Source organism: Lolium perenne, chromosome 3 (genome assembly GCF_019359855.2).
Source record: "Lolium perenne isolate Kyuss_39 chromosome 3, Kyuss_2.0, whole genome shotgun sequence".
NCBI classification, from domain to species: Eukaryota; Viridiplantae; Streptophyta; class Magnoliopsida; order Poales; family Poaceae; genus Lolium; species Lolium perenne.
Genome location: NC_067246.2, coordinates 168,638,415 through 168,660,273, shown reverse-complemented (window position 1 = coordinate 168,660,273; position 21,859 = coordinate 168,638,415). Strand labels below are relative to the sequence as shown.

General features: G+C 43.2%; 1 protein-coding gene and 2 long non-coding RNA genes across 8 annotated transcripts; 1 reads left to right on the top strand and 2 right to left on the bottom strand.

The window, feature by feature from the left end:
* The first annotated feature begins 772 nt into the window (after positions 1-772).
* LOC127323498 (uncharacterized) lies at positions 773-9,056 on the top strand. Its single transcript, XM_051351624.2, has 2 exons — positions 773-1,140; positions 7,639-9,056. Exons 1-2 carry the CDS (start codon positions 884-886, stop codon positions 7,691-7,693), a joined length of 312 nt encoding a protein of 103 aa, XP_051207584.1. The 5' UTR covers positions 773-883; the 3' UTR covers positions 7,694-9,056.
* On the bottom strand, positions 1,845-7,573 carry LOC127323499 (uncharacterized). 5 transcript variants are annotated; one of them, XR_011755558.1, is made up of 10 exons: positions 7,401-7,573; positions 7,055-7,271; positions 6,885-6,947; positions 6,081-6,206; positions 5,395-5,439; positions 5,070-5,261; positions 3,821-3,957; positions 3,102-3,336; positions 2,671-3,014; positions 1,845-2,128 (listed from the first exon to the last, which is right to left on the bottom strand). It is a non-coding gene; the product is annotated as an uncharacterized lncRNA (long non-coding RNA). The 5 variants fall into 5 exon arrangements; XR_007865767.2 differs by having other exon boundaries at positions 2,671-2,797; positions 2,907-3,014; positions 5,395-6,206; positions 7,401-7,563; XR_011755556.1 differs by having other exon boundaries at positions 3,102-3,339; positions 5,395-6,206.
* A 3,109-nt stretch (positions 9,057-12,165) lies between the features above and the next one.
* LOC127323511 (uncharacterized) lies at positions 12,166-16,510 on the bottom strand. 2 transcript variants are annotated; one of them, XR_011754148.1, is made up of 4 exons: positions 15,550-16,510; positions 14,627-14,795; positions 13,047-13,192; positions 12,166-12,387 (listed from the first exon to the last, which is right to left on the bottom strand). It is a non-coding gene; the product is annotated as an uncharacterized lncRNA (long non-coding RNA). The 2 variants fall into 2 exon arrangements; XR_007865779.2 differs by having other exon boundaries at positions 13,047-14,795.
* Between the last annotated feature and the right edge of the window lie 5,349 nt (positions 16,511-21,859).

Genomic DNA, 21,859 nt, shown 5'->3' with positions numbered 1-21,859 from the left:
CCGAGCTTCTCGATCTCCTCCTAGGTTATCGCCGGCGGGAGGTCTAACCGGCGGCCCTCCGCCTTGGGCACCTACCATTCGTGGAAGATGCATGTGAAAAGTTCATCTGACTCGTCCTTGGCTTCCTCATTGTGGTAGGCCAGCGCATCGTAGTCGTCGTCCTGTGGAGACGGCTGCAATGTTCAACGACGGGGCGGCGATGGCCTTTTTGGTGCCGCTGTCGAACGTCTCGGAGTCGTGCTTTTTCTTCCCCATGGCGGTGCGGCTGCGCGCAATGGTAGGATGGAAGCGGAGGTGTCGGTGGTGTGAGCGATGGCAGGGACGATGTCGTTTGCCTTTTAAAGGCCGGGCACGCGCGGGATACGATGCCATTGATGGTGGCGTAGAAGTCCAGCCGCCAGTGCGCGTGCAGAAGAGGAAGCCGCGACATTGATGGCGAAGGTTGTGGTGCAGACGCGGAAGTGATGATCGCCGAAGCGGTGGCCGCGGAAACGATGCGCTCGGTATAGCCCTATGGCTCGCTGCCAGATGGGCCCGTTAGAAAAACGAGCGATCACTTGGCACGTCCGCCGCGACACATCTAAAACGTAAATATACGCCGCGTTTGCATCTTTGCGAATGACCCGATCACTATGCGTCGGGCGCTAGGCCTGGTTCGTGAAGAATTTTAGGACCACACGGACCCAAACGGATTCATCCATTATCGAGAACGACAAACACGACCGCGTACAGCAAGTAATATCGTGCCTAGCCTAGGTGTGTACACGTCGACGGAAATGACACAAACCTGACCCAACACATTGTTCTTCACGCTAAAGAAATCATTAGCTAACACCACCAACCTCGCCCCCAAGCTCGTTCACCTCCTTGATCGATTGGTGCCATGGCAGGAAGCGATGGGGCGACGAGGAGGAGGGCGGTGAGGCGGCTGAACTTCGGGGGGTCGTGGGAGGACAAGGAGGAGGCGGCGGCGGAGATCGGGAGGCTGGCGTGCTCCGAGAGCGGACGAAGCAGGTGCTCCTGGAGCTCAGTGTCGTACCGATGCTTTGTCAATGCTTGTGAACGCGCGGGGGAGGGTGGAGGAGGCGCGCGGACGGCCGCGGTCGGGGCGCTGCTCGAGCTCGCCAGAGGAATGCGCAGGTCAGTGACTGATTCCTACCTTAGCTTAATTAGTTGATGCTGCTGCTGTGAGTGAACTCTTGATGTAGTGATCAAATGTGCGCATGCACTTAGCTATGTTCGCTGCGGACGGAAGTGATGCGGTCCAGCTTGCTTCCTTCATCGGAGTGAACTTCAAGCTGACCGGAATACTGAAATTGGTAAAACGGGCCTGTAAAAAGATCCCTTCACCATGGCATGCAAAAGTATTTTCTGAAGAATTCCTGAAATTTTCTGTTCATTTCAGAAGTGATTTCTAGAAAAAGAAAGATTCCAGAAGAATTTCTCAATATGCACAATGTATTTTCCAGCCTTTCAACTTTTGGCTATTGTTTTTAACTTTTTATATCCTCTTAGGTTAGTTAAACTTGTACGAAATGTCTCCTACTACACTACAACACGATTCTAGTTGTATCATTATTGGTTGGTGTTAGGCAGGCAGGCCACATCGTTAGTACAATATTCAGTACCTATTGAGCACTGAAACAAATGCGCAATTTGAAAGAAAGCTAAATATACTGAATGTATACTATTAATCTGAGGGCACACCTGTGGCACTCTACAATACTCACAAGTACAAGAACAGATTGTCGGCTACCAACATAAGACCCTTTTGAGACCCTTTTGGGTGTTTAAGTACATCCCATATAGCACATGCCAAGAGATTGGACTCTACACCAAATGAATAAATCAGATATATGTATATCCGAGAAAATTCAAATTTGGTACCAAATGTATAACCAGTATACTGGATGAATTACATTACAAATCGCACAAATGTAGTCAAATGTAAGCGATGACCAGATAATACATCTTCCAAAATCAGGAACTACATAATAAAGTGATAAAGCAAGAAAGAGCAAGAACTGGATCGGACAGTCAATTTTCAACCTAAGAATGGGTGCCATCAAACTTCTTCATGTTTCTCTCCAATTTAATTACACCACTCATCACATGAAGCATTTTATCTCTGAAGAAAGGAACAATAATGCAAGACATAAGATACCTATTTTATAAAGGAAGACAGTGTAAATTGTAACTGAAGTAACACCCAAACCTTTCTAATAGTTCTTATTTAGGGCAAAGCTAATGAGAATATGGTACATCTAATTCCGGGCACTACATTACTACAACAGAATATAACTAACAATACCTTTCTTTTTTGATACCCTACAAATCTGCATTGCATTAAGCGTTAAAAATATATACTCATTACCAGTTCTAGGAAAGTTGGTGTAAAAGCAGTTTCACAAAATATGATTGTAACTAAGAGGGTGTTGATAACAGTTTTATCAATAGTCATTGTCAGTGTTTCAGGATACAGAATTAAACCAATGCGAAGAGATATCCATGGACATTCTTTTATTTTGTGATCGGAAGTTAAATTTATTTTGGCAAACAAAGAAATAACATGGGCACAATGGCCATACTGTTTCAGTTCGACAAACCATTGGTCAAGCAACATATAAATAATTTAGGACTTCCTTAGACAATTTCATAAGACAATATAACCTGTACTTCTAGCATCTTCAGCCGCTGCAAATTCTGTAGTTGGGAGGAATTGCCTCCCTCCTTCAATGCCACAGAAGTAAATGAAAGCCATTTTAAAAAGCAAGATGTTACCCAAATCACTTCATTTCTGCAAGTTCATCACAACATCACAACCTATAAATTTATAGGAACCAAGAATCCATGTTGAAACATATAAAGCATCAAGAGGGGTGCATCTGAGAGGACAATTAACTTACAAATTCAAGCTGACTTGTGAGCATTCTTCCAGGAGCGGTCTTTGCTCGTAGGCATTTACACAAAAAGCTTCTGTATACACCTGCAACTTCACAATGAAGGAGCAATTGCTGCAGATCGAGGTTGGAGTCAGAAAGAGATGTTCAAGGAAGGATGTGGGGGGAAAAGCACAACCAATCAGTATTGTGGCCTGCAACCTTCATGGCGACCCATGTCCTCCACTCCAGGTCTGGACACCACGCTCAAGATTCCTCTGCTCCTATCCTGTGTTTTTTTTCGAGGGCTCTCCTATCCTGTGTAAGTTGACGCGATGGTAGGCCGCCAGCCACCAGCTTGGCTTGACGTCCCCGTCCGTTTGTGTGGCCGCAGCTAAGCATCTCCCTCTGGTGCGGCTTGATGGGGACGACAACGCCGCACAGGGTGGAGGCGGTGCTGCTTCCGGTGAGGACGACGACGCAATATTAGGGGTTATGTTGACAAATAACATAACACATGAATTTTTTTTTAAATTGCTCGATATTGTTTTCCATACAGGTAAATATAGTTGAGTAACTCAAGTTTGGAGCTAATCATGTGCAATACGATATAAGGCTGCCGCCAATTTATCCATGTTTTTATCAACATCCACGTCACAGAAGGATACAAAAAAGATATAGACATATGACGGTGTATGGTAAAAAATTATGCAAGGAGTGCTCAAGTACCATTGGAATTTCTTTAAAACAATGATAAGGAAACAATACACATGAATCTACATTTAAATGGTTTGAATTGAAAAATTAGACACGCTAAACTACATCATTTTTTTGTCCTTCAACCTGGACTTCCTTCCCTAACTGCAAATTCTTCTTATTTTTATCATCACAACACTAAATTATAAGATGCAGATATTTTATAGAAAATGGTGAAACCATACATCTTATTTGGTTGAGGACTTCATTTCTCCCGACCTTCAGTTTCTTCTTGGTATCTAAAAATCTCTCAAACTAAGGTGCATATACACCTGCAGCCGATTGCCAAGAAATACACTCATCTAAATTCCTCTTTGCAAACCTGCAACATGACAACACACTTAGATAAATCATATAGTAAATCTGAATCTAACAAAAGAAAAGGCGTTAATGAAGTAGCTTGGGTAAACTATTAGCTCCAGATTTGTTGTCCAAGTTCCAAGCACGTACCACAAAAACTAAACTAAATCATGCCCATAAAGGACCAAGAAATAACCCTATATCTTCCTTTGGTTCACAACTTGGGGTAACCTGAGTAAAGCACACAAGGTCTCAGCTACGTACAGGCCCTGCCAGGGCAAGGTTCTACCGGTTGTTGGTATGACATGGGTGCCAAATTTTTAGAATGTTGTTTCTAAGATATTCGGTCTCCCGCGGGGGTCAACAGTCTTGTATGTAGCTTTGACCCTGACATGGGTGCCAAATGCCCAGTATGAATATAAGATATAATTGTGATGAACGATGAAAATAGATCAATTAAGAATTTGCCGCTTAGAAACAATGTTTCTAGTATTTATGAAATTAGATGAAGCATTAGTTTATTGTCAAATAATTGGAAGCTTCAATTAAAAATATGCAGCAGCCATGGAACAGAGTATACAATGAAACTAATAACTCAAGAGCGAAGCAGTGATTTGTACCCATTCTAGCAAACATGCATGTATTTCAAAAGGTAGTTCTTTTTTAGTCTTCATCACCGAGATTAAACCAATTGTACACATTAGAAATTAATGATAAGAAATTGATTGACGATAATGAGTTATAGAGAAAATAGATATTCAATGTGGCATGCAAGGCAAAGCCAAAGCCAAAGACTGGACTTTCCCAAACCATAGAAACATTAATGAAAAAAGGCATGGGATATCTTGTTTTAGGGAAAATACAGTCCCAACCCTCAATGAGCTACACAGGAAATCTCTCCAATTACGCTGCCAAAGTAACAAAAAAATAAGCTGCAAGCCTGAAACCTGACAGCCGAAATGGGAAAAACATATAGGAGAATTATAGAGACTATTTTGATTTATCAGAGATGGTATTACAGCAGAAACATGCAATTCATTTGTATATAAAACTTAGATGCATCAGGAAAATGGTAAAACAGTACACTCTGTGGTCATTCAAATGAACAAAATAATGGTGAACTGAACTCCATACCAGCACAAGTAGGAACTATAGCCAGAAGAACCACGTTTGCATTCCAATCATCCTAAATTTATCTTAAATGATACATATTTGCTAAATTTAGCAAAGAATAACTCCACCAAAGAAAACAAAGACCTCTTGGAGTGCTTTGCAATACTCAAATAGAGCAGAATGCCGCAGAGCTATTTTAAACTTCGCCTACAACTGCAGAGCACACCAAATTGAGTTAATTTGGTAGAGGTATATAGAATAATATACTAATGCTAGAACATCGCAAAGGCCTGTTGAGCCACTCACATCACCATAACATTTCAATACTTTGGAGAAGGTGATCGACCTGTAGTGGAAACGGAGATTCTGGTGGAGCTTGCTTGCAGGTGCCCTGTAATGATCAAGAAGGTAAGTAAGAAATTATGGTTTTCAAAATTAAGCACTGACTCGTCATTTTGTATAACTCAAATTGTCATCGTTGAAGCTATTCATCAAGAAAAGCAACCAATAAAGGGTGATAATTAGCAGATATTTAAAAGCATTCCGAAGTTTAATGATGTAACTTCACTTCAATGTTCCCTCACAGCTACAAAAGTGCACATCATATGTCATTAATCACTCTCTTAACTCTCACACGATTAATAGGTAGACCAGAAAGACATAATCTACCTTGCTGCAACCACAAATAAATCAGGAATAAAAATAGACATACCCCATGGTGTCAGGCGATATATGTATTGCTGGTTAAAGAGCCTCTCCAGCTTGATGGTCAATTCCATCAACACACACAACATATCATTATGCCAGTAGGATGATATAACTAAATATTGTTCTTCTATAAAAAAAAACTATGGAAGCTTACCACCGAATTCTTTTGTGCATGCTGCAACCTTCAGAAGTATATTAACAAACTTACTCCCTAATATGTATCTCCATATCCGTGATTTATAATAAAAGTGATGAAAAAAATACTCGAAATGTGAATGTTTTCATGAAAAAATAGCGAACACTTCAAGTGGAGGAGGATCTCACCTGAAGGTTACGCCATCTGCAGGCGCCATACGTGAAGAGGAGGATGTCATGACGCCATGCAATACTTTTAGTAGAGATATCCATGGCCTCCATCTTTTATTTTTAGCTTGACAATCCTTCATAAAACTATAAATAAAAGGAGAGAAGTGGTGAATAGTACATATTAGTGTCTAGAGCTATCAATCATGTTAAAAGCATAAAGAGTGATCCACTTAATATTACTGCATAAGTATGAAAACTATTAGTTGACATATGGAAGTGAGGAAAAAAGCAGGGTATGTACATTAAACACAACTGTCACCCTGTTAACTCCAGATACGCTGCCATTTTCTCATAACTGAAGTCGGCTTGGAACGCAAACCCTCTTTGAGGACAACAAAGGCCAGACTACAAAAGGCCATGTGGGCATACATGTAAACATGTAGATTTCAAATTCAGAGTTCAAAATCAGTATCAATTGCTAAAATAAAATAGTTGGATGTTATCTCTGGGAGGAATTTCAGTTTTTCTATGGTATTTAACATATTACTTTCTATATTTTATAAGCACCATAAGCAAAGTAGACCTTGCGAGGATATTTACAGGCTCATGACATACAGCTCATGGCATACGGTAGTCCTAGGTGGATTGAAATACCAAGCACATTATGGGAAAATGTCCATATGTCTCTGTTTTGTGAATAACTAAACACAATATTTAGCAAACCACTACAACAAATCACTTATAACAAACTTTCCGTATAGAAATAGCAGTAAACTGCATCAAGAAAGTGTAAAGAGATAAAATGTGAACCAGGAGGTTTACCTGGATGCGCAAGTGGCCTTATTCTAAATGAATTTTCAGATAATGGAATGAGGAACACCAACTCTGACAATAAAAACATAGAGAATCATACATCAAGATAGAAAAGTGGAGTTTAAAAGATATGTAGTTCAAAGTTGATGGCAGAGAGGCAAGGTAAGGATCTCATATACCTACATAGTGGATATAGAGAGGTCACCGGCATCGACAACTTGACCTGGCCAAGGCCAACCACCTCCACACGCTGCAGGGGACCTCTGCACCTTGCACCGCAACCTTATTTGTTTTCTTCATAGGAAAATGTTGGTCATGCCCATCGGTCTTCATCTTTTTCTTCAGATAAAGGTCTTCTCCTCTGATGTCTTCTGCCATATTTAATACTACTGGAATCTGAAATACAATTAATAAGTAAAATGGAACCATGCATCTTTTGACAAAATATAGGAGAATCTACAAGTAATTCCTATGTTGAAGATATCATACGATGCTACTAAAGAACACACATGCACTATTTCTTACCTGGTTAGTAGATTATAAATGACCTGGAAAACCTGAATTGACTTGCAGCATATTTTTGCATTATGGTAATATCCCTGTCAACACAATTTTTGAGTTCCTTCTGGCTGAAATTGATTTGCTTCAGAGTCACCTGTATAAGTATACCAATAATTTGATTTAGCTTTGAAATATCAAACAATCAATTATCTAGTACATATGTTGGAGAGATCTTACTTTTTGCCTCTTCTTTATCGTGCAGTCGGGTTCTACTTCTTGGTCTCTACCTCATCTTCCACTTGCAGACTGGAAGCTGAGGACGAAGATGACGAGGATGGACGTTCGGGATTGTGAGGCAGGGCGCTAGGGTTTTCACCTGCCGGTGCAGCCGCGCCGCCGACCAGATGCAGCGGCCGCTGCTCACCACGGATCTCCCTCTCGTCAAGCGCTGGCCCCGTGCGTTCTTCTGCTGCTCGTCCAGCAAGGCGCGTGGAGGAGACCCGCATGCAGCGCGATGGGCTGCTCGCCGGCGAGGCCAATCGCAAGACCCGCTGGAGGCGCTATGGGATTTGGAGGAGGATGTGGAGGGATTAGGGAGAGGAGAGAGAGGAGGGGATTGGGGGAGATGAGAGAGGAGATGATTGGGGAGAGGAAAGAGTGAGGATTGGAAGAGATGAGGTCGTGGGATTGGGTGTGGAGCTTCCCAATCGGGGCTAGCTACGATTTTCACCCACAGGGATGTCCTCGCTGCATCCACCCAGGCAACTGACAAGATGATCCATTTAGAAGAAGGGCCCGCGCGCAGTGACAGGCGGGTAGAACCTCACCATTTTATGTCTTGATCTAGTGGGCTGTGAAAAAATCTTACCTAAAATGGATGGCTGAGATGCTCCAGCTGAGAGCATCCTATGGCTGAGAAGCAAGAAGCGCTGTGAAGCCCCCTATGGGGGCATCGTTTATACCTTTAGATTGCAATGAGACCGGTACGTCGTACATCGCTATAAAATTTACGAGTATGCCACCGCTAAGTTAAATGACCTGTTCGATTCTTCTTCTTTCCCCTTCCCTACCGGCTACCACCGCGAACCAGGGAGTGGAGGAGATGGGGAAATCCAATCTCCGTCGTGGGAGCAGCGAGTTAAGAGGGTAGAGGGCTCGAGCTTCGCCGTGGACCACCGGAGAGCGAGCAGCTCTGGCTACTCCCGGATCTGCCGCTGTTCGGCCTGCACCATGGGAGCCCGCCTCCTAGCAGGGTGCCATCAGATGGTGCCATCGTTGGCCGCCATACCCATCCACAAAATCAAATCGACGCGAGCAGTCCTCGAGCAGCACGAGGGGCAGCCGGAAGAGGGCCGAGCCGCACTGGCAGGTGAGGGAGGCGGCACCGCGCGCGGTAGGTACCATGCCGCATCGCACCAGCCCTTGGCGTTGATGGTGACCCCCACGGCGCTGCGGCACGGCCAGTGCGTGGCGACGCCCTTCCGGCAACGCGCGAGGCGCTAATCCTCCAGGAGGCGCTGTGAATCGACGCGGACGGCCCTGTACGGCTGTACCTCACCTCTCCGTTTGGCCTCTCCCAGCGACTGAGCAGAAACTATCCATAAATTTCTGTACATAGCATGACGAGACTGAAGCTTATCCCTCTGTGCAATTTTCAATTTATTTCTCATAACTTCACAATATATGGTTTGGTCTCTGCTGTTCACTACTAGACACCCACTTAGGCTGACGTACTATGCAAATCCTTCAGAAGAGAAAAATCAGGTAGAAAATTGTATGGCTTCATGATGCATTCGGAAGTGCAAACATAGGTGAGGGTATCTCCAACGGGGCGACCATCGTTTACGTCCGGCTCAGCCGAAAATACGTCCAGTACACACTTCAGCAGGGCGATCCATAGTGATTGGGTCGTCCGCGGCAACGCAAACCTGCCCAAATATACATCTCGGATGCGTCGCGGGATATGCTACGCGGACGTGTAAACCGTTCGCTCGCGTCTGGCGGACGCTTCATCGGGCCCATCTGACAGTGACCCAGCCTCGATGCGTCTTCTCAGCGGCACGAGTACTAGCGCCGAGGCATCGCTTCGGCAGTCTCCGGTCGCGTAATGATGATGCCTCGCATGGCGTGCGGCCATTGCCTACCTCTACGCACGAAGTAATGGCGATGCCACGCGTGCTGCGGCCATCGCCTGCCTCCGACCTATATAAACAGGGGCACGCGCATCTCATCTCCTCCCACACTAAACCCTAGCCTCCGCACAACCTCCACCGTAGCGCCGCTGCCGCTCAATCTCCACCTTTGCCACCATGAGCAGCACCGGTCGCGGCCAGGCTACCGCGCCTCCACCTCCACCTCCATCTCCCACTCCACCTCCCCCGGCCTCGAGCTCCGACGAGGAGTTCGACGACGACAGCACCGACGACCTCCTCGACCCGGTCAGGGACGCCAAGGCCCTGGCTGACGCGGAGAAAGAAGCACATGACGAGCGGGCGGCCCACACGGCGTTCGATGCCGAGATGGAACACCGCAGGGTGGCGGCAGCCGCAGCCGCAGAGGACGACGACTCCGACATCTAATGGTCTTTCGATGACCCTGATGTGCCTACCCCGGAGGAGAAGGCGGCGAGCAGAGGGCGTTAGTCGACTCCTTCGAGACGTTCAAGGACTACGCCACGAACGCGAGGCGGCTGTGCCTGGTAGAGGACGCGGCGGCGCACCGAGCCCTAGCGGCCGCACGGCAAGTAGTCTAGGTTTCTACAACTACTTTGTATAGTTTCTATGTAGTAGTTTCTATGCTTTTTAAATATGTTGCAAATCTAAAACTGGGTCGCCCCGCTAGGACCACACCCACACGCAAACGGACGCGCGGAGAAAATATGTCCGCAGGGCGACGCAAACGGACGCTCGCGACCACTTTTGGACGTCCGAAATGCGTCGCCCTGACCGCCTTCAAAGTACACAATGGGTAGGGTACATATGAACCCGTTGTACTTTACATACATATTTCTAAGTCTCAGAAAATTTAAACAATTTTTTTTGCATGTATAGTACACACGATTGGCTGCCTCACTATTTTCTTCTAATTGTTTTTCCGAATGTTCTAAAACTTTTTTAAATATCCTTTAGAAAAAAGAAAAAAATGAATGAAAGAATAAAAGTTTTATTTTTAAAGAGCAAAAGACGAGTTAAAAAGAGGGGAAGGTGTAAGAAAAATATAGACCGTCGCAGCAACCTCCCCTGATAAAATCAACTAGCATGGAAAGGCGCGGCGGCACGCCGCGCCGACCTATGTATTGGGATGGTAATAATAATTTTAAGACCAAACTTGAATTGATAAATATCTTCTTGTTTAAATAGTGCGTTTTAAGATGGTTGGTAATGAAATCTGATACTATGCCATACACTAAAATTATATGCATAAGGTAACCTTGAGTATCAAGTAATGGGATAGATGGTACACAATGTTCTAACTCCATGCACAAACTCTATTTGAGTCACCCTCGTCTTCTTGGATGATATGTCTTTGGAACCCACTCCATTATCGAGGAAGATGCGATATCGGCGGTCCGGCTTGTCTTTCCGGGCGAGAACCTTGTCAATGAGTGAACTGTTGGCGGCACGGACTTGGCGACGATGCTCTTCTCGAGCTTGATCCAGGCGACTGTCGAGTGAGAAGTGGGTCGAGAAGTGATATGCCGTTGGTGTGCAATGTACTCTGTCTGAAGAAAAGGCACATCCTCTAGATATTTAGCAAGCACAAAGAGATTCTAGATAACTTGCAAACTGTGGGTATGTTTGGATTTGAGCAAAAGCTGACCTTGCCTAAAAAAAGAATGGCAAGCCCATGAAATCTGGTTGTAGTTTGGTCAAACGCCAAAGTTTTGGCTGCCCCAGCCCCCTTCAGTTGAAGTGTACTTTTTGGCCAATTCGAGAGCAGTAGTGACAACAGTTGGTAGGGATGGTAACTCTGAAGATGTATAGAGCCGAACTTCAGGTTCCATGTTTTTTTAAAGGAAATCATATGCACATGAATTACCTAATGGGATCAACAGTAAATATAATTGTGCACTATGCAGTCACAAAAAATTTATAACTATTGATCCAACCTCCCTTAGTTTTTAAACTGCAGAAATGCTCGAGATCAAATAAGATCAATGTGAAAAATGAATGCTGATGAAATTAACTTAAAGTATCTCGATGTCCGTACACACAATGTATTAGTCAGAAAACAATTCGAAACACTAAGTAAGCTGATGGTATGCACTCTATTTTTTCAGTCACATATAACATTGTAAGTGTGATAAGTTAGAAGTAATCGGATAGGGTGTTTCTGCACCTAGATGCATATGCACCCTTTATATGAAATGTATTTTTAATCATATTTAAAAAAATTAAAAAATATGAATAAAAATGTCTCGTGTATACTTTGACATGTTACATGCTCATAAAGTTGTTTCAGCAAAAACCGAAATATTTTGTGCCTTGTGTAGAATTTTTTTCCTAATTTTTTAACTTTTCAAAATATATTTTATACATAGCAGGTGCATATGCACCCACGATCAGTTTTGAGTTTTGCTTGAAACAAAACATATTTGAGTGAATATAGAGTAACATTTTTTAGACATAAGCACAAATAAGAATTGCTTCTTCCTTAGAACAGGTTCTTTTTCGTCCAATCATGTAAATAATTTTAAAATCAGACATATTAACAATTGGATAATAGAATTTTACCAACTGCCCATTCAGAGAGGAGCAGCTTACAAATATTCATTACCAACCGTTTTAAAACGCACTGTTATGATGGCTTGCACGCTCTTAGCACTATTATGAGCAGGTTACATACTGTTACAAACTTTGTTGTTACAATGGCTTGCACGCTCTTAGCAATATGATTGGAAGCTGCTTGAATTGATGCGGCATGAACGGGGTATGGCAGCCAGATTGCCCAAGCGCCAGCAAGGATTCATTTCCCCTTGTACAATTCACTGTCCATATGTGGCCTCCTCCATCTGCAGAATAGAACATACTACTTTAAACAGAACATTATGAATTGGAAGTGTTAACTTCTTATTTGTAGCAGTTAGAGGTCTCTACTCGCCCTGCTTTAAAAAGAGCTTGTAAATGCAATACAGTCAAAGCATTGGTGTATGATAGAGCAAGGAAATAGGTGGCAAGCACCGTCTTTCTCATGGTCAGCCAACTCAATAGATCCTTTTTTATCCTTATCTCTAAGAAATACTAATCATTTAGAAACACCAGTGTTCGTCACTTATCTTCAGGTCATCTCACAGGCATAGTCATCAAAAGAACCAAAGTTTTTTGATGGTGCAGCAGGCGTTCTGCTTATCCATTATAGAAGAGGGAACACAACTTTTATTACAGAGAGATGGCTACGGTCTTAAGTACGTCAACATGCATAATCTATGGACTTAATTATGTGAAGAAAATAAAGATTGTTGTAACGGTTAGCTAAAAAAGGGCAATGTGTGGTGTGCGTTTTACTCGCGAGAAATTTCCTGTCGCGTAAAGCGGTTCTTCATAGCAATATATAAACCTCAAGAATGGATTTTATCACACAATGTAGTACTGATTATGCCGACAAAATGATGTTGGGCCGAGCTAATATTTAATACAGCATAAATGTAAAGAAATATATGAGAACGGTTACCTGATTCCAATGGTGATCTTTTAGAAGGCACGAGTCAGTTGACCTGATCATGACAACAAGCTTCTGAGACCAAATGAAGGCTTCGAGATTGAGTTGCTGCCTTCATCCTTCTACCTGGTTGCATACAATAGTTTGAGACCAGTTTTCTGAAAATAACGAAAATAATGTTAGATTCGCGTCCCCCCTGAATACGAATATGAAAACGTGTCTAGGGTAACACATCAATATGTATGAGTAATCAGCTAAACATGGTCTTTGCTCAATATGTATGCATACCTTGTTCTCCTTACCAATTGCATTGTTAGATTTATAATTTTGGAGCAACATCAAGCATCCTTTTGAATGAAGTGTTAGATATGCTCATATACACGTGCACATGTGTACCCTAATAGCGATCTCACTTTGCAGTAGTAAATCTACAGAATGGTAATCAAATTTTCCACTGAAATTGTGCAAGTAATGGGTAAGGTCGAACCATCATTCACCTGCAACTGATTCGCAATATTTCTACACGGCAACATTCTGTCATTTGCAGGAAACCATCAGATGCAATGAGGTCTTTCTCCCCTAGATGTTACTTTGGTGTGTCTCTCTGTACCTCTCACGCACGATCGCTAGTCCATCGCTTCATGATTAGGCGTACACAAAAAAATGAACGTCGACAATGTGATTTGAGTCCAGATATTGATTTGGAATGCTTCATATCTATGCCAAGGAAAAGATGTACACAATAATAGTTGCAGGATATGCTGCAAACTTGGGCTAGTAATGAGAAAAACGAAGTGTACATGATATCTAAATTTTTTACGCATGGTAATGTTCTGTTGCGCAGGACACAATGATAAACAAAAACAGTACACATTCTCTGTTTCAGGGATAATCCATGGGATTAAGTAGCCCCCTAAGAAATCATTAAGTTAAATATCATGCTGGGTACTAAGTATCTATTTATAGCAGCTGCCACACTTTCTTCAAGGAAAAAATCAACCATATTTGCTACTGGCTTCCTTAATATTGCCAAAATAACATTTGTTATGGGGAGAAATTATTCAAATAAGCATTACCATTGTTTGCCTCTTGTAGAAGGTTGATAATTCGCCAGAATATGATGGTGTTGTAAAACAAACCAGGTGTATCATTTAATTACTGAAGTCCACGATTTGGACACACATCTCATATATGTACCCTTCTAGAGCCGCTTGAATGATTAGCGAATGAAAATATTTAGGGTGAAGCCCTACGGAGGAACAAATAACACGAAATAACACACGGTGTGAACAAACCAAATTAAACAGATCTCAACTCTGGAGATAAATGATTGACGTGAATCTGAAGTACACAACTTAGTAGCTAACTTTGTGGTTAGAGTTGGAGTTCGAAGATTTCTATGTATCAAAATTGGCACACAACTGACAGCCTTGGATACAGCCTCAACCGCCTATGGTACACATTCCACCAACTGTTCAGGTTCAGAATAGTACTGAGAAAGATTAGAATGAATCACAACAACCTATAGCAGGCATCTAATAAGCATTGGCAATTTTCCAAAATATAATGTTTATGTCAAGTACAGAAACTACCTGCATGGAATTTACAGAGAACCATCTTGCTCTGGTGATCATTCAGCAAGTGTAAGGTATGGGACCATTGCAGCTCAACTCCACCTCTTTGCGCTTTCGCTGATTTCTGTTTTTGCTTACTCTGTTGGGAGGTCCTGCACCTTCTGTTTCTTCCTTGCAATTTCTCCACCTGCATTCAGGCCCAGAAAAAGAATATTTAGGTGTGGCAAAATAAATAAAACCTGTTATACTTTACGGTATGATTACAATATGCTAGCATGTGTAAATCAAGTTACAGATTGCAACAAAATCAGCTCAAAAGGTGTGAGTTTGGTCTGCATCCCCAGGTCTTAGCAGACAGAGTTGACGTATAGTACAAAAATTCAGGAAAGTCACAAAGATGTATTACAGAAAATAACTAAATAATATGCATCAATGTTAATCTCTTTTTCAGGCAGTGGAATTTCCCTGTTACAATCACTTTTAAATATTTAAACCTATTGCAGTTCTTTATCCAATAACCCCTAGAAAAGAAGGGACCATAATCGAGGCTGCCTTTCTAAAAACTAAAACATATATGTCGAAAACAATGACACCTTAAACCAATAACAAAAGTAACCTACAACACATTTTTTATCTGTAAATAACTGGGAGTGTTTTGTGTACTAAGCTACCATAGGAGTTTTCCCTACATCTTCATGACAAAAGAAAGTTGGCTAGGATATATATGAACTAATAACCAACCTATCTTCAATCTTACAAACATACATAACCTACTAACAAATTTACCACCAGTAGAATGATGTGATATGTATTAGTGATTCAAAAAGACAGAAAGTCATGTAAGCGTAAGCGTACTACACAATTCAGAACCTACATGCTTATGTACTGTAGATAAAAAAACCATTTCTGACAATAAAATAGTAGGGAATAAGCAACAGTACCATGGAAGACATCAATAATTGGTCACTTCTCCAACCAAATTTGGTGCCTCGGCAGAATCAGATGGAGCTCAAAGAGAACTGGGACCAGCAGAACAGGACGGCAATGACCACCACCAGCCTGAGAACCAGGCATACACGCAGACATTGCAGCCGCAGATGAAACAGAAAACAAAGGCACAACAGCCAATCGCGGTCTTCCCCATCCTCGCTCACGACCAGAAGGTCGGGCTCGCCTTGGCCGTGTACCATCAGCAGGATCACCATTTTGAGAAGTCGGCAAAACAATGAAATCTTGAAGCCCACGAGGCTGCCATGGAACCGGAGAAGATGCACAAGAAGTTGGCCGCCTCGACGACGGCCCGCACAACACTTTCTGGGAGAGGTTGAGCGCCGGCAGCGGGAGGCGATGATGTCGTTGAGGCTCTGGTTGGAGATATCCAGCCACACCACCCTCCCGAGGTCATAGGAGATGCCCGTCCAGGCGTAGCACGACCTGCCGCCATCGGCCCTCCATGAGAGCGGACCAGTGACTTTTCCGTACAGACCATCAGCGAAGGCTCGGAACGCCGCCGGGTCGTCGGCGCCGCACGTCCGGTTCAGGGCGTGGCCCATCTCCCGCGCGCGGCGGCCGCCCGCCATCTTCCGCGAGCGGAGGCAGATGCGGGATGGCCTGAGCGATGCTATACATCAGCCGTCCATCCTCGCCAGGGTGTCGCCGGCCCGTCGCCCAGGTCACCAAATAGAGGGTCGGCCCAACCCCAACCTGTACAGCATCGCCGGAGCCTCGCCGTCCTTGACGCGTTGCCGGCAGGTGAGCCTCTCGAGGTTGGCGGGAGGTCCAGGATGGAGAAGGGGACGCGGCCACGGAGAGAGAATCGCGCCGGTACGGGCTGCGGCGGCGAGCGGCAATCCGGCGCCGGAAGGTGGGGCGGCGCATGTGGTGGAAGAAGAAAAGGCGAGAGAGCCGCGTGGGGGAAAGTAAAAAAGGCAAGAATTTCTAGATGGCCAGCACTAAATGTTGGTCAAAGCGGTGGAAGTGAAGATGGAAAGAACAGCGGCAGAAGAATGCACTATACTCACCCAGACGTAATACAGAAACAAACACCACGGGAACAACCAGCCAAAAGAGACCATACAGAAAATGCAAGATCCACCCAAAGGTGCACACGGAAAAATAACACGGTAGATAAAACCACGTGTCAGCTCCACATTAACCACCAAAGATGTTCAAAAATCTCACAAAAAAGATGTGTGTTGCCCTTTAATATAGTAGTTATTGCGAAGTCCCTTTTCGTCCTTCCAGTAGCAAGTTCATAACATGGAAAATGCAAATCAATTGCATATACATTCCAGAACACATAAATCAAGACATAAACATGTGTAAGACTTGTGTAGGAAAATAAAAAATGTGTAGTTATATATTATGTATTTATATAAAAAATATTATTTTTGCATGATTTCTTCTTATATAGCTAAAAATACCAACTACATAAGTTATGTGTGGCTTCGTCACTGTGGTTTGGTTCATCCGTAGCAACGCACGGGTATTATGCTAGTACAAGTAATACCATTACTATTTGTACCTGGTTCATTGTGAGCTACTAAATTAACTGTCTGCTATCAGTTCATTCACTACCCTCTATGTGCTGCTTGTTACGTATTTCAAGTCCCTGAACGCGTTGATTAGCATTCCCTGCACAACAAAGTTCAGATTATAATACATTTACGGTTTATTACTAGCTATGACAGTAAAATGTTGCTATTATTTCAGTTTATGGCCAATTTAAGTAATTGACCATGATGGTTTGCATTACCTGCTCTATTGTTGTTGATATTATAACTACTATCTGGTTCATTCTTTTTTATAAAAGTAAGTGCCTTCTATTATGTAGTATTTCATGTCAATTTGGAAGTAATAGAACATGTTGGTCTGCTTTTGCTGCACTGCAAATGATACAACTATTGTATTTATCTGGTTTATCATAAGCCATGCCAGTAACTTCTGATCTAGTTCAAGTACGTGTACCTTTCGTATTGCTATAGGCCTGCGTGTGTATATATATGCATGAACACACATTCTTGAGAGATTTCAGCCACATATATAGTGTAATTATGTAGCCCATCGTTCACTATTTTCGGTGTTTAATGCATGAATACCACTGGGATGAAGGGAGTACATACATAATGTTTATCATGCTGGAACTCGTATGTGCATGACTAATTGTGTCTTGATGCAGAGTAACAAAAAACTCCATTTATAAATAAGGGCAACATCGGACATCTTCAACGAGTGTATCAACATGGTAAGCGGCATGGGACTTGACAGTAGTAAGTCTATTGTTTTATTCTGACATGCTCGGTTATATAAGCCACAAAATAATTCGATTTCTTGTTTATCTTGCACTATTTCAGCTTTTTAATGATTACAACATCATATTTTTTTATGTTGATATAGATTATACATATCAAAAGGAAGCTCACAGCTCATTATTTGTCATCTGTCTACGTTAAAATGTTCTGGCTGTTGCTATGCAGCATGCACTCTTTATTTACTTATTGGTAGTCTATATTAGCCCCATACCGTCAGTGCGCATTACAATGATATTGTTATAACGAGGAAATGGTGAGTTCCAAATTCTTTGGCAAACAACATTATATTGTCTTTGCCTTTTCATTGTTGTTGTCTTAACTTATGATGTCTTTGTTTCAGATATAGGTGGTGCACGGACAACTTAAAAGATCGTCGAATCACGTCATTGTATTGTTAGGTTTAATTACCATTCAATTTCTCTGGGTTCTGTAATATTTTTACAAAGTCTTGCAGCTGATGTAATATTTACTTAGTTTCTATGGTTTTTTCGCGCATTCTTTCTATGGTGCTTGTGGTAAGTGAGGCTATCCGACTGTGTTGCGTAAATATTCTCAGTATCTTTCTATGTGATGCGCAATCTAAATAACAAATCCCCATCCCGTCAACGACCCAATTAAGCGAAATCACATATGGGTCAGCCCGCAAAATCATAAAGCACCTAACAGGCCGACATGTTAGCATAGCAATTCGCAGATGGGCCGGCCCAACAAGTAACAACAGTCTTCATGCACCTCGTCCCAACAAGACTATTGGGCCTTACTAGGCCCACATATATTATGCAGTGCCGACCCACCAACTAAACGGGCCAGCCCACTTACTTATTGGACCAGCCCAATTGCTTTAAGGTGGACCCCACTCACTAACTGGGCCGTCCCGGTAACAGGAAAGTGGGACCCACGTGTTTATTGGGCCAACCCACTTGCTTTAAGGTGGACCCCACTTACTAACTTGGGCGGCCCGATAACAGGATAGTGGCCCCACTTTATTTTCGGGCTGGCCCACAAACTTATTGGGCCAGCCTACTCCACTTACTAACTAGGCTGGCCCGATAATAGGGTAGTGGGCCCCACATGCTTGTTGGGCCGGCCCACAAACTTATTGGGCCCCCATTTGCTTTATGGTGGATCCCACTTACTAACTGGGCCGGCCCGATAACAGGAAAATGGCCCCAAATGCTTATTGGGCCGGCCCGTTTGCTTGTTGACCGGTCAAACAAAGGCATTTGGCCCGGCCCACATGCTCACTGGGCTGGCCCATTTATCGTGTTGACCGGTCAAGTGAAGACATTCGGCCCGGACCACTTGACTAGTGGGCCGACCAATTTATTGTGTTGACCGATCAAACGGAAACATTTGACCCGGTCCATCTTTTTAGTGGGCCCATCTAGCTACCCTTTGACCGGTCAAAGAAAGGCATTCGGCCCGGCCCATGTGCTTAGTGGGCCGGCCCATTTAAGTTTTGACTAGTCAACCTTAGAGGTTAGGCCTGACACACGTACCTAATAGACTAGCCCAGTTATATAGTTGACCGGTCAAACTAAGTCTGCTGGCCTGGCCCACAAACTAAATGGGCTAGCCCGCTTAAGGCGTGGCAGACCTTGTGTGGGCCTACCATCTACCACGGGGTTTCAGTCGATTAACGGCGTTAACTGACAGTTAACGGCGTCTGCCACGTGGCAGTTTGCATGACGTCAGCAGTCAACGGCCTCCCAAAAACACTTGTGCAACGGTCTAATTTTCCGTGGTGGAAGGGCACCCAAACGCGACGCACCGAAAAATATGTGGTAGGCCTTTGCCTGACGCAGTTTGGACCACAGAACTCATATCGTCGGCTTAGGCCCATAGGCGACGAAAAAGGGGCCATACCTGACGAAAATTGGACGTTGAGTATCAGAACTATTCTTGTAGTGGTCCACCCTAGCTGGCGGTCGTTCGCTCAAGACCTGATCAGCGATCACTTTCCGACAGCTTTTTTGGTTTAACCGTGCTCGAGTTCGCTTTCTCTTTCTAGCAAAACAATAAATACTAGTTGACCCGTACGTGAGCAAACCTCTTTCTTCTCCTTTATCTGACTCACGTCCGTGTTAGTCTACGAACGATAAACTTTTCAAATTCGAAATTTTAAAATGTTTTATCTCTCAAACAACAACTCCGATTTGAGATTTGTTTTCACAATCGAATCCGTCTCGACGAGATCTTTAAAACTACCACCCATGTTAATATGTTTCGACAACTTTTTTTGGCTAAAAGTTATCAACCCTCACTATTTGAAAAATCAACCCTTCGTACCTGATCAATGGTAAATATATAAAATTATCAACCCCTAGAGTTAATTTTATTTAAATTATCAACACCGGGATTTCATTAGCACGTTGTGGACCACATGCAGGTTACGTGTCATATGTCTGCATGCATGTAAAAAGGAACTAATCTGATGACGTAAGCGAGAATCTTTTCGAATTTGAAAATTCAAAATGTTTTATCTCAAAAACGACAACTCCAATTTAAAATCTGTTTTCACCTATGAGTCGGTCTCCACGAGATCTTCAAAACTAGCACCCATGTTAATATGTTTCGACAAACTTTTTTTCTGGCTAAAAGTTATCAACCCTCTATTTGAATAATCAACCCCTCCGTACTTGAGTGATCAACGGTAAATGTATAAAATTATCAACCTAGTGCAGGCTATTGAGGGAAAGTTCTGCATGCATGCACAAATAGCCCTGTTGATGTCAACGGAATCTTTTCCAAATATGAAAATTTAAAACGTTTTAACTTTCAAACGACAACTTCAAATTAAGATTCGCTTTCACCAATAAGTTCGTCTCGATGAGATCTTCAAAACTAGTACCCAAGTTGATATGTTTAGAGAAACTTTTTTCGGGATAAAATTTATCAATCATCTCTGTTTGAATAATCAACCCCTCCGTAGTTAAGTGATCAGCAGGGAATGTATAAAATTATCAACCTAGTGCAGGCTATTGAGGAAAAGTTCTGCATGCATGCACAAATAGATGAATTTGCTGATGTCAGCGGAATTGATACGCCTCCAACGTATCTATAATTTCTGATGTTTCATGCTTGTTTTATGTATCACTGTCACATGTTTTATATGCATTATATATCATTATTATACATTTTCTGGGACTAACCTATTAACAAGATGCCACAGTGCCAGTTCCCGTTTTCTGCTGTTTTTGGTTCCAGAAAAGCTGTTCGGGCAATATTCTCAGAATTCGATGAAACAAAAAATCCAAATCTCCTATTTTTCTGAGGGACACACGGAGCCAGAAGGGCAAGCCCGGAGGAGGCCCACGGCCTCCTCCCCATGCAGCCGCGCAGCCGGGCCCACAGGCGCGCCGACGTGTGGGGAGCCCACCTCGGGACTCCACCGACATCGCCCCTTTGCCTATTTATTCCCCCATGGCGCGAAAACCCGAGACATATCTATCATACTTCAAAAAAGACTCCCGGAGCGCCGCCGCCATCGCGAAACCTAGTTTCGGGGGTCAGAAGTTCCTGTTTTGGCACCCTGCCGGGACGGAGATCGACCCCCGGAGCCTTCTCCATCGACGGCACCGCCTCCATCATGCTCTGTGAGTAGTTCCCCCATGGACTACGGGTTCTAGCAGTAGCTAGTTGGTACTCTCTCTCCCATGTACTTCAATACAATGATCTCATGAGCTGCCTTACATGATTGAGATCCATCCGATGTAATCGGTGTTGTGTTTGTTGGGATCCGATGAATTGTTACATTATGATCAGTCTATCTATAAAGTTTGTGAAGTTATTGTTGCTGCAATCTTGTTGTGTTTAATGCTTGTCACTAGTGCACGAGTGGCATGATCTTAGATTTAAGCTCTATAATTATTGCTTAGATTGTATCTACAAGTTGTTTCCACATGTCTATGTCCGGAACCCGAGGCCCCAGAGTGACAGC

Bases quoted from the DNA above. Each gene is read 5' to 3' on its own strand.
- LOC127323498 (XM_051351624.2), top strand. From the start codon at position 884: ATGGCAGGAAGCGATGGGGCGACGAGGAGGAGGGCGGTGAGGCGGCTG. The intron at 1,141-7,638 runs GTCAGTGACTGA...TTTATCGTGCAG, and splicing joins CTCGCCAGAGGAATGCGCAG to TCGGGTTCTACTTCTTGGTC.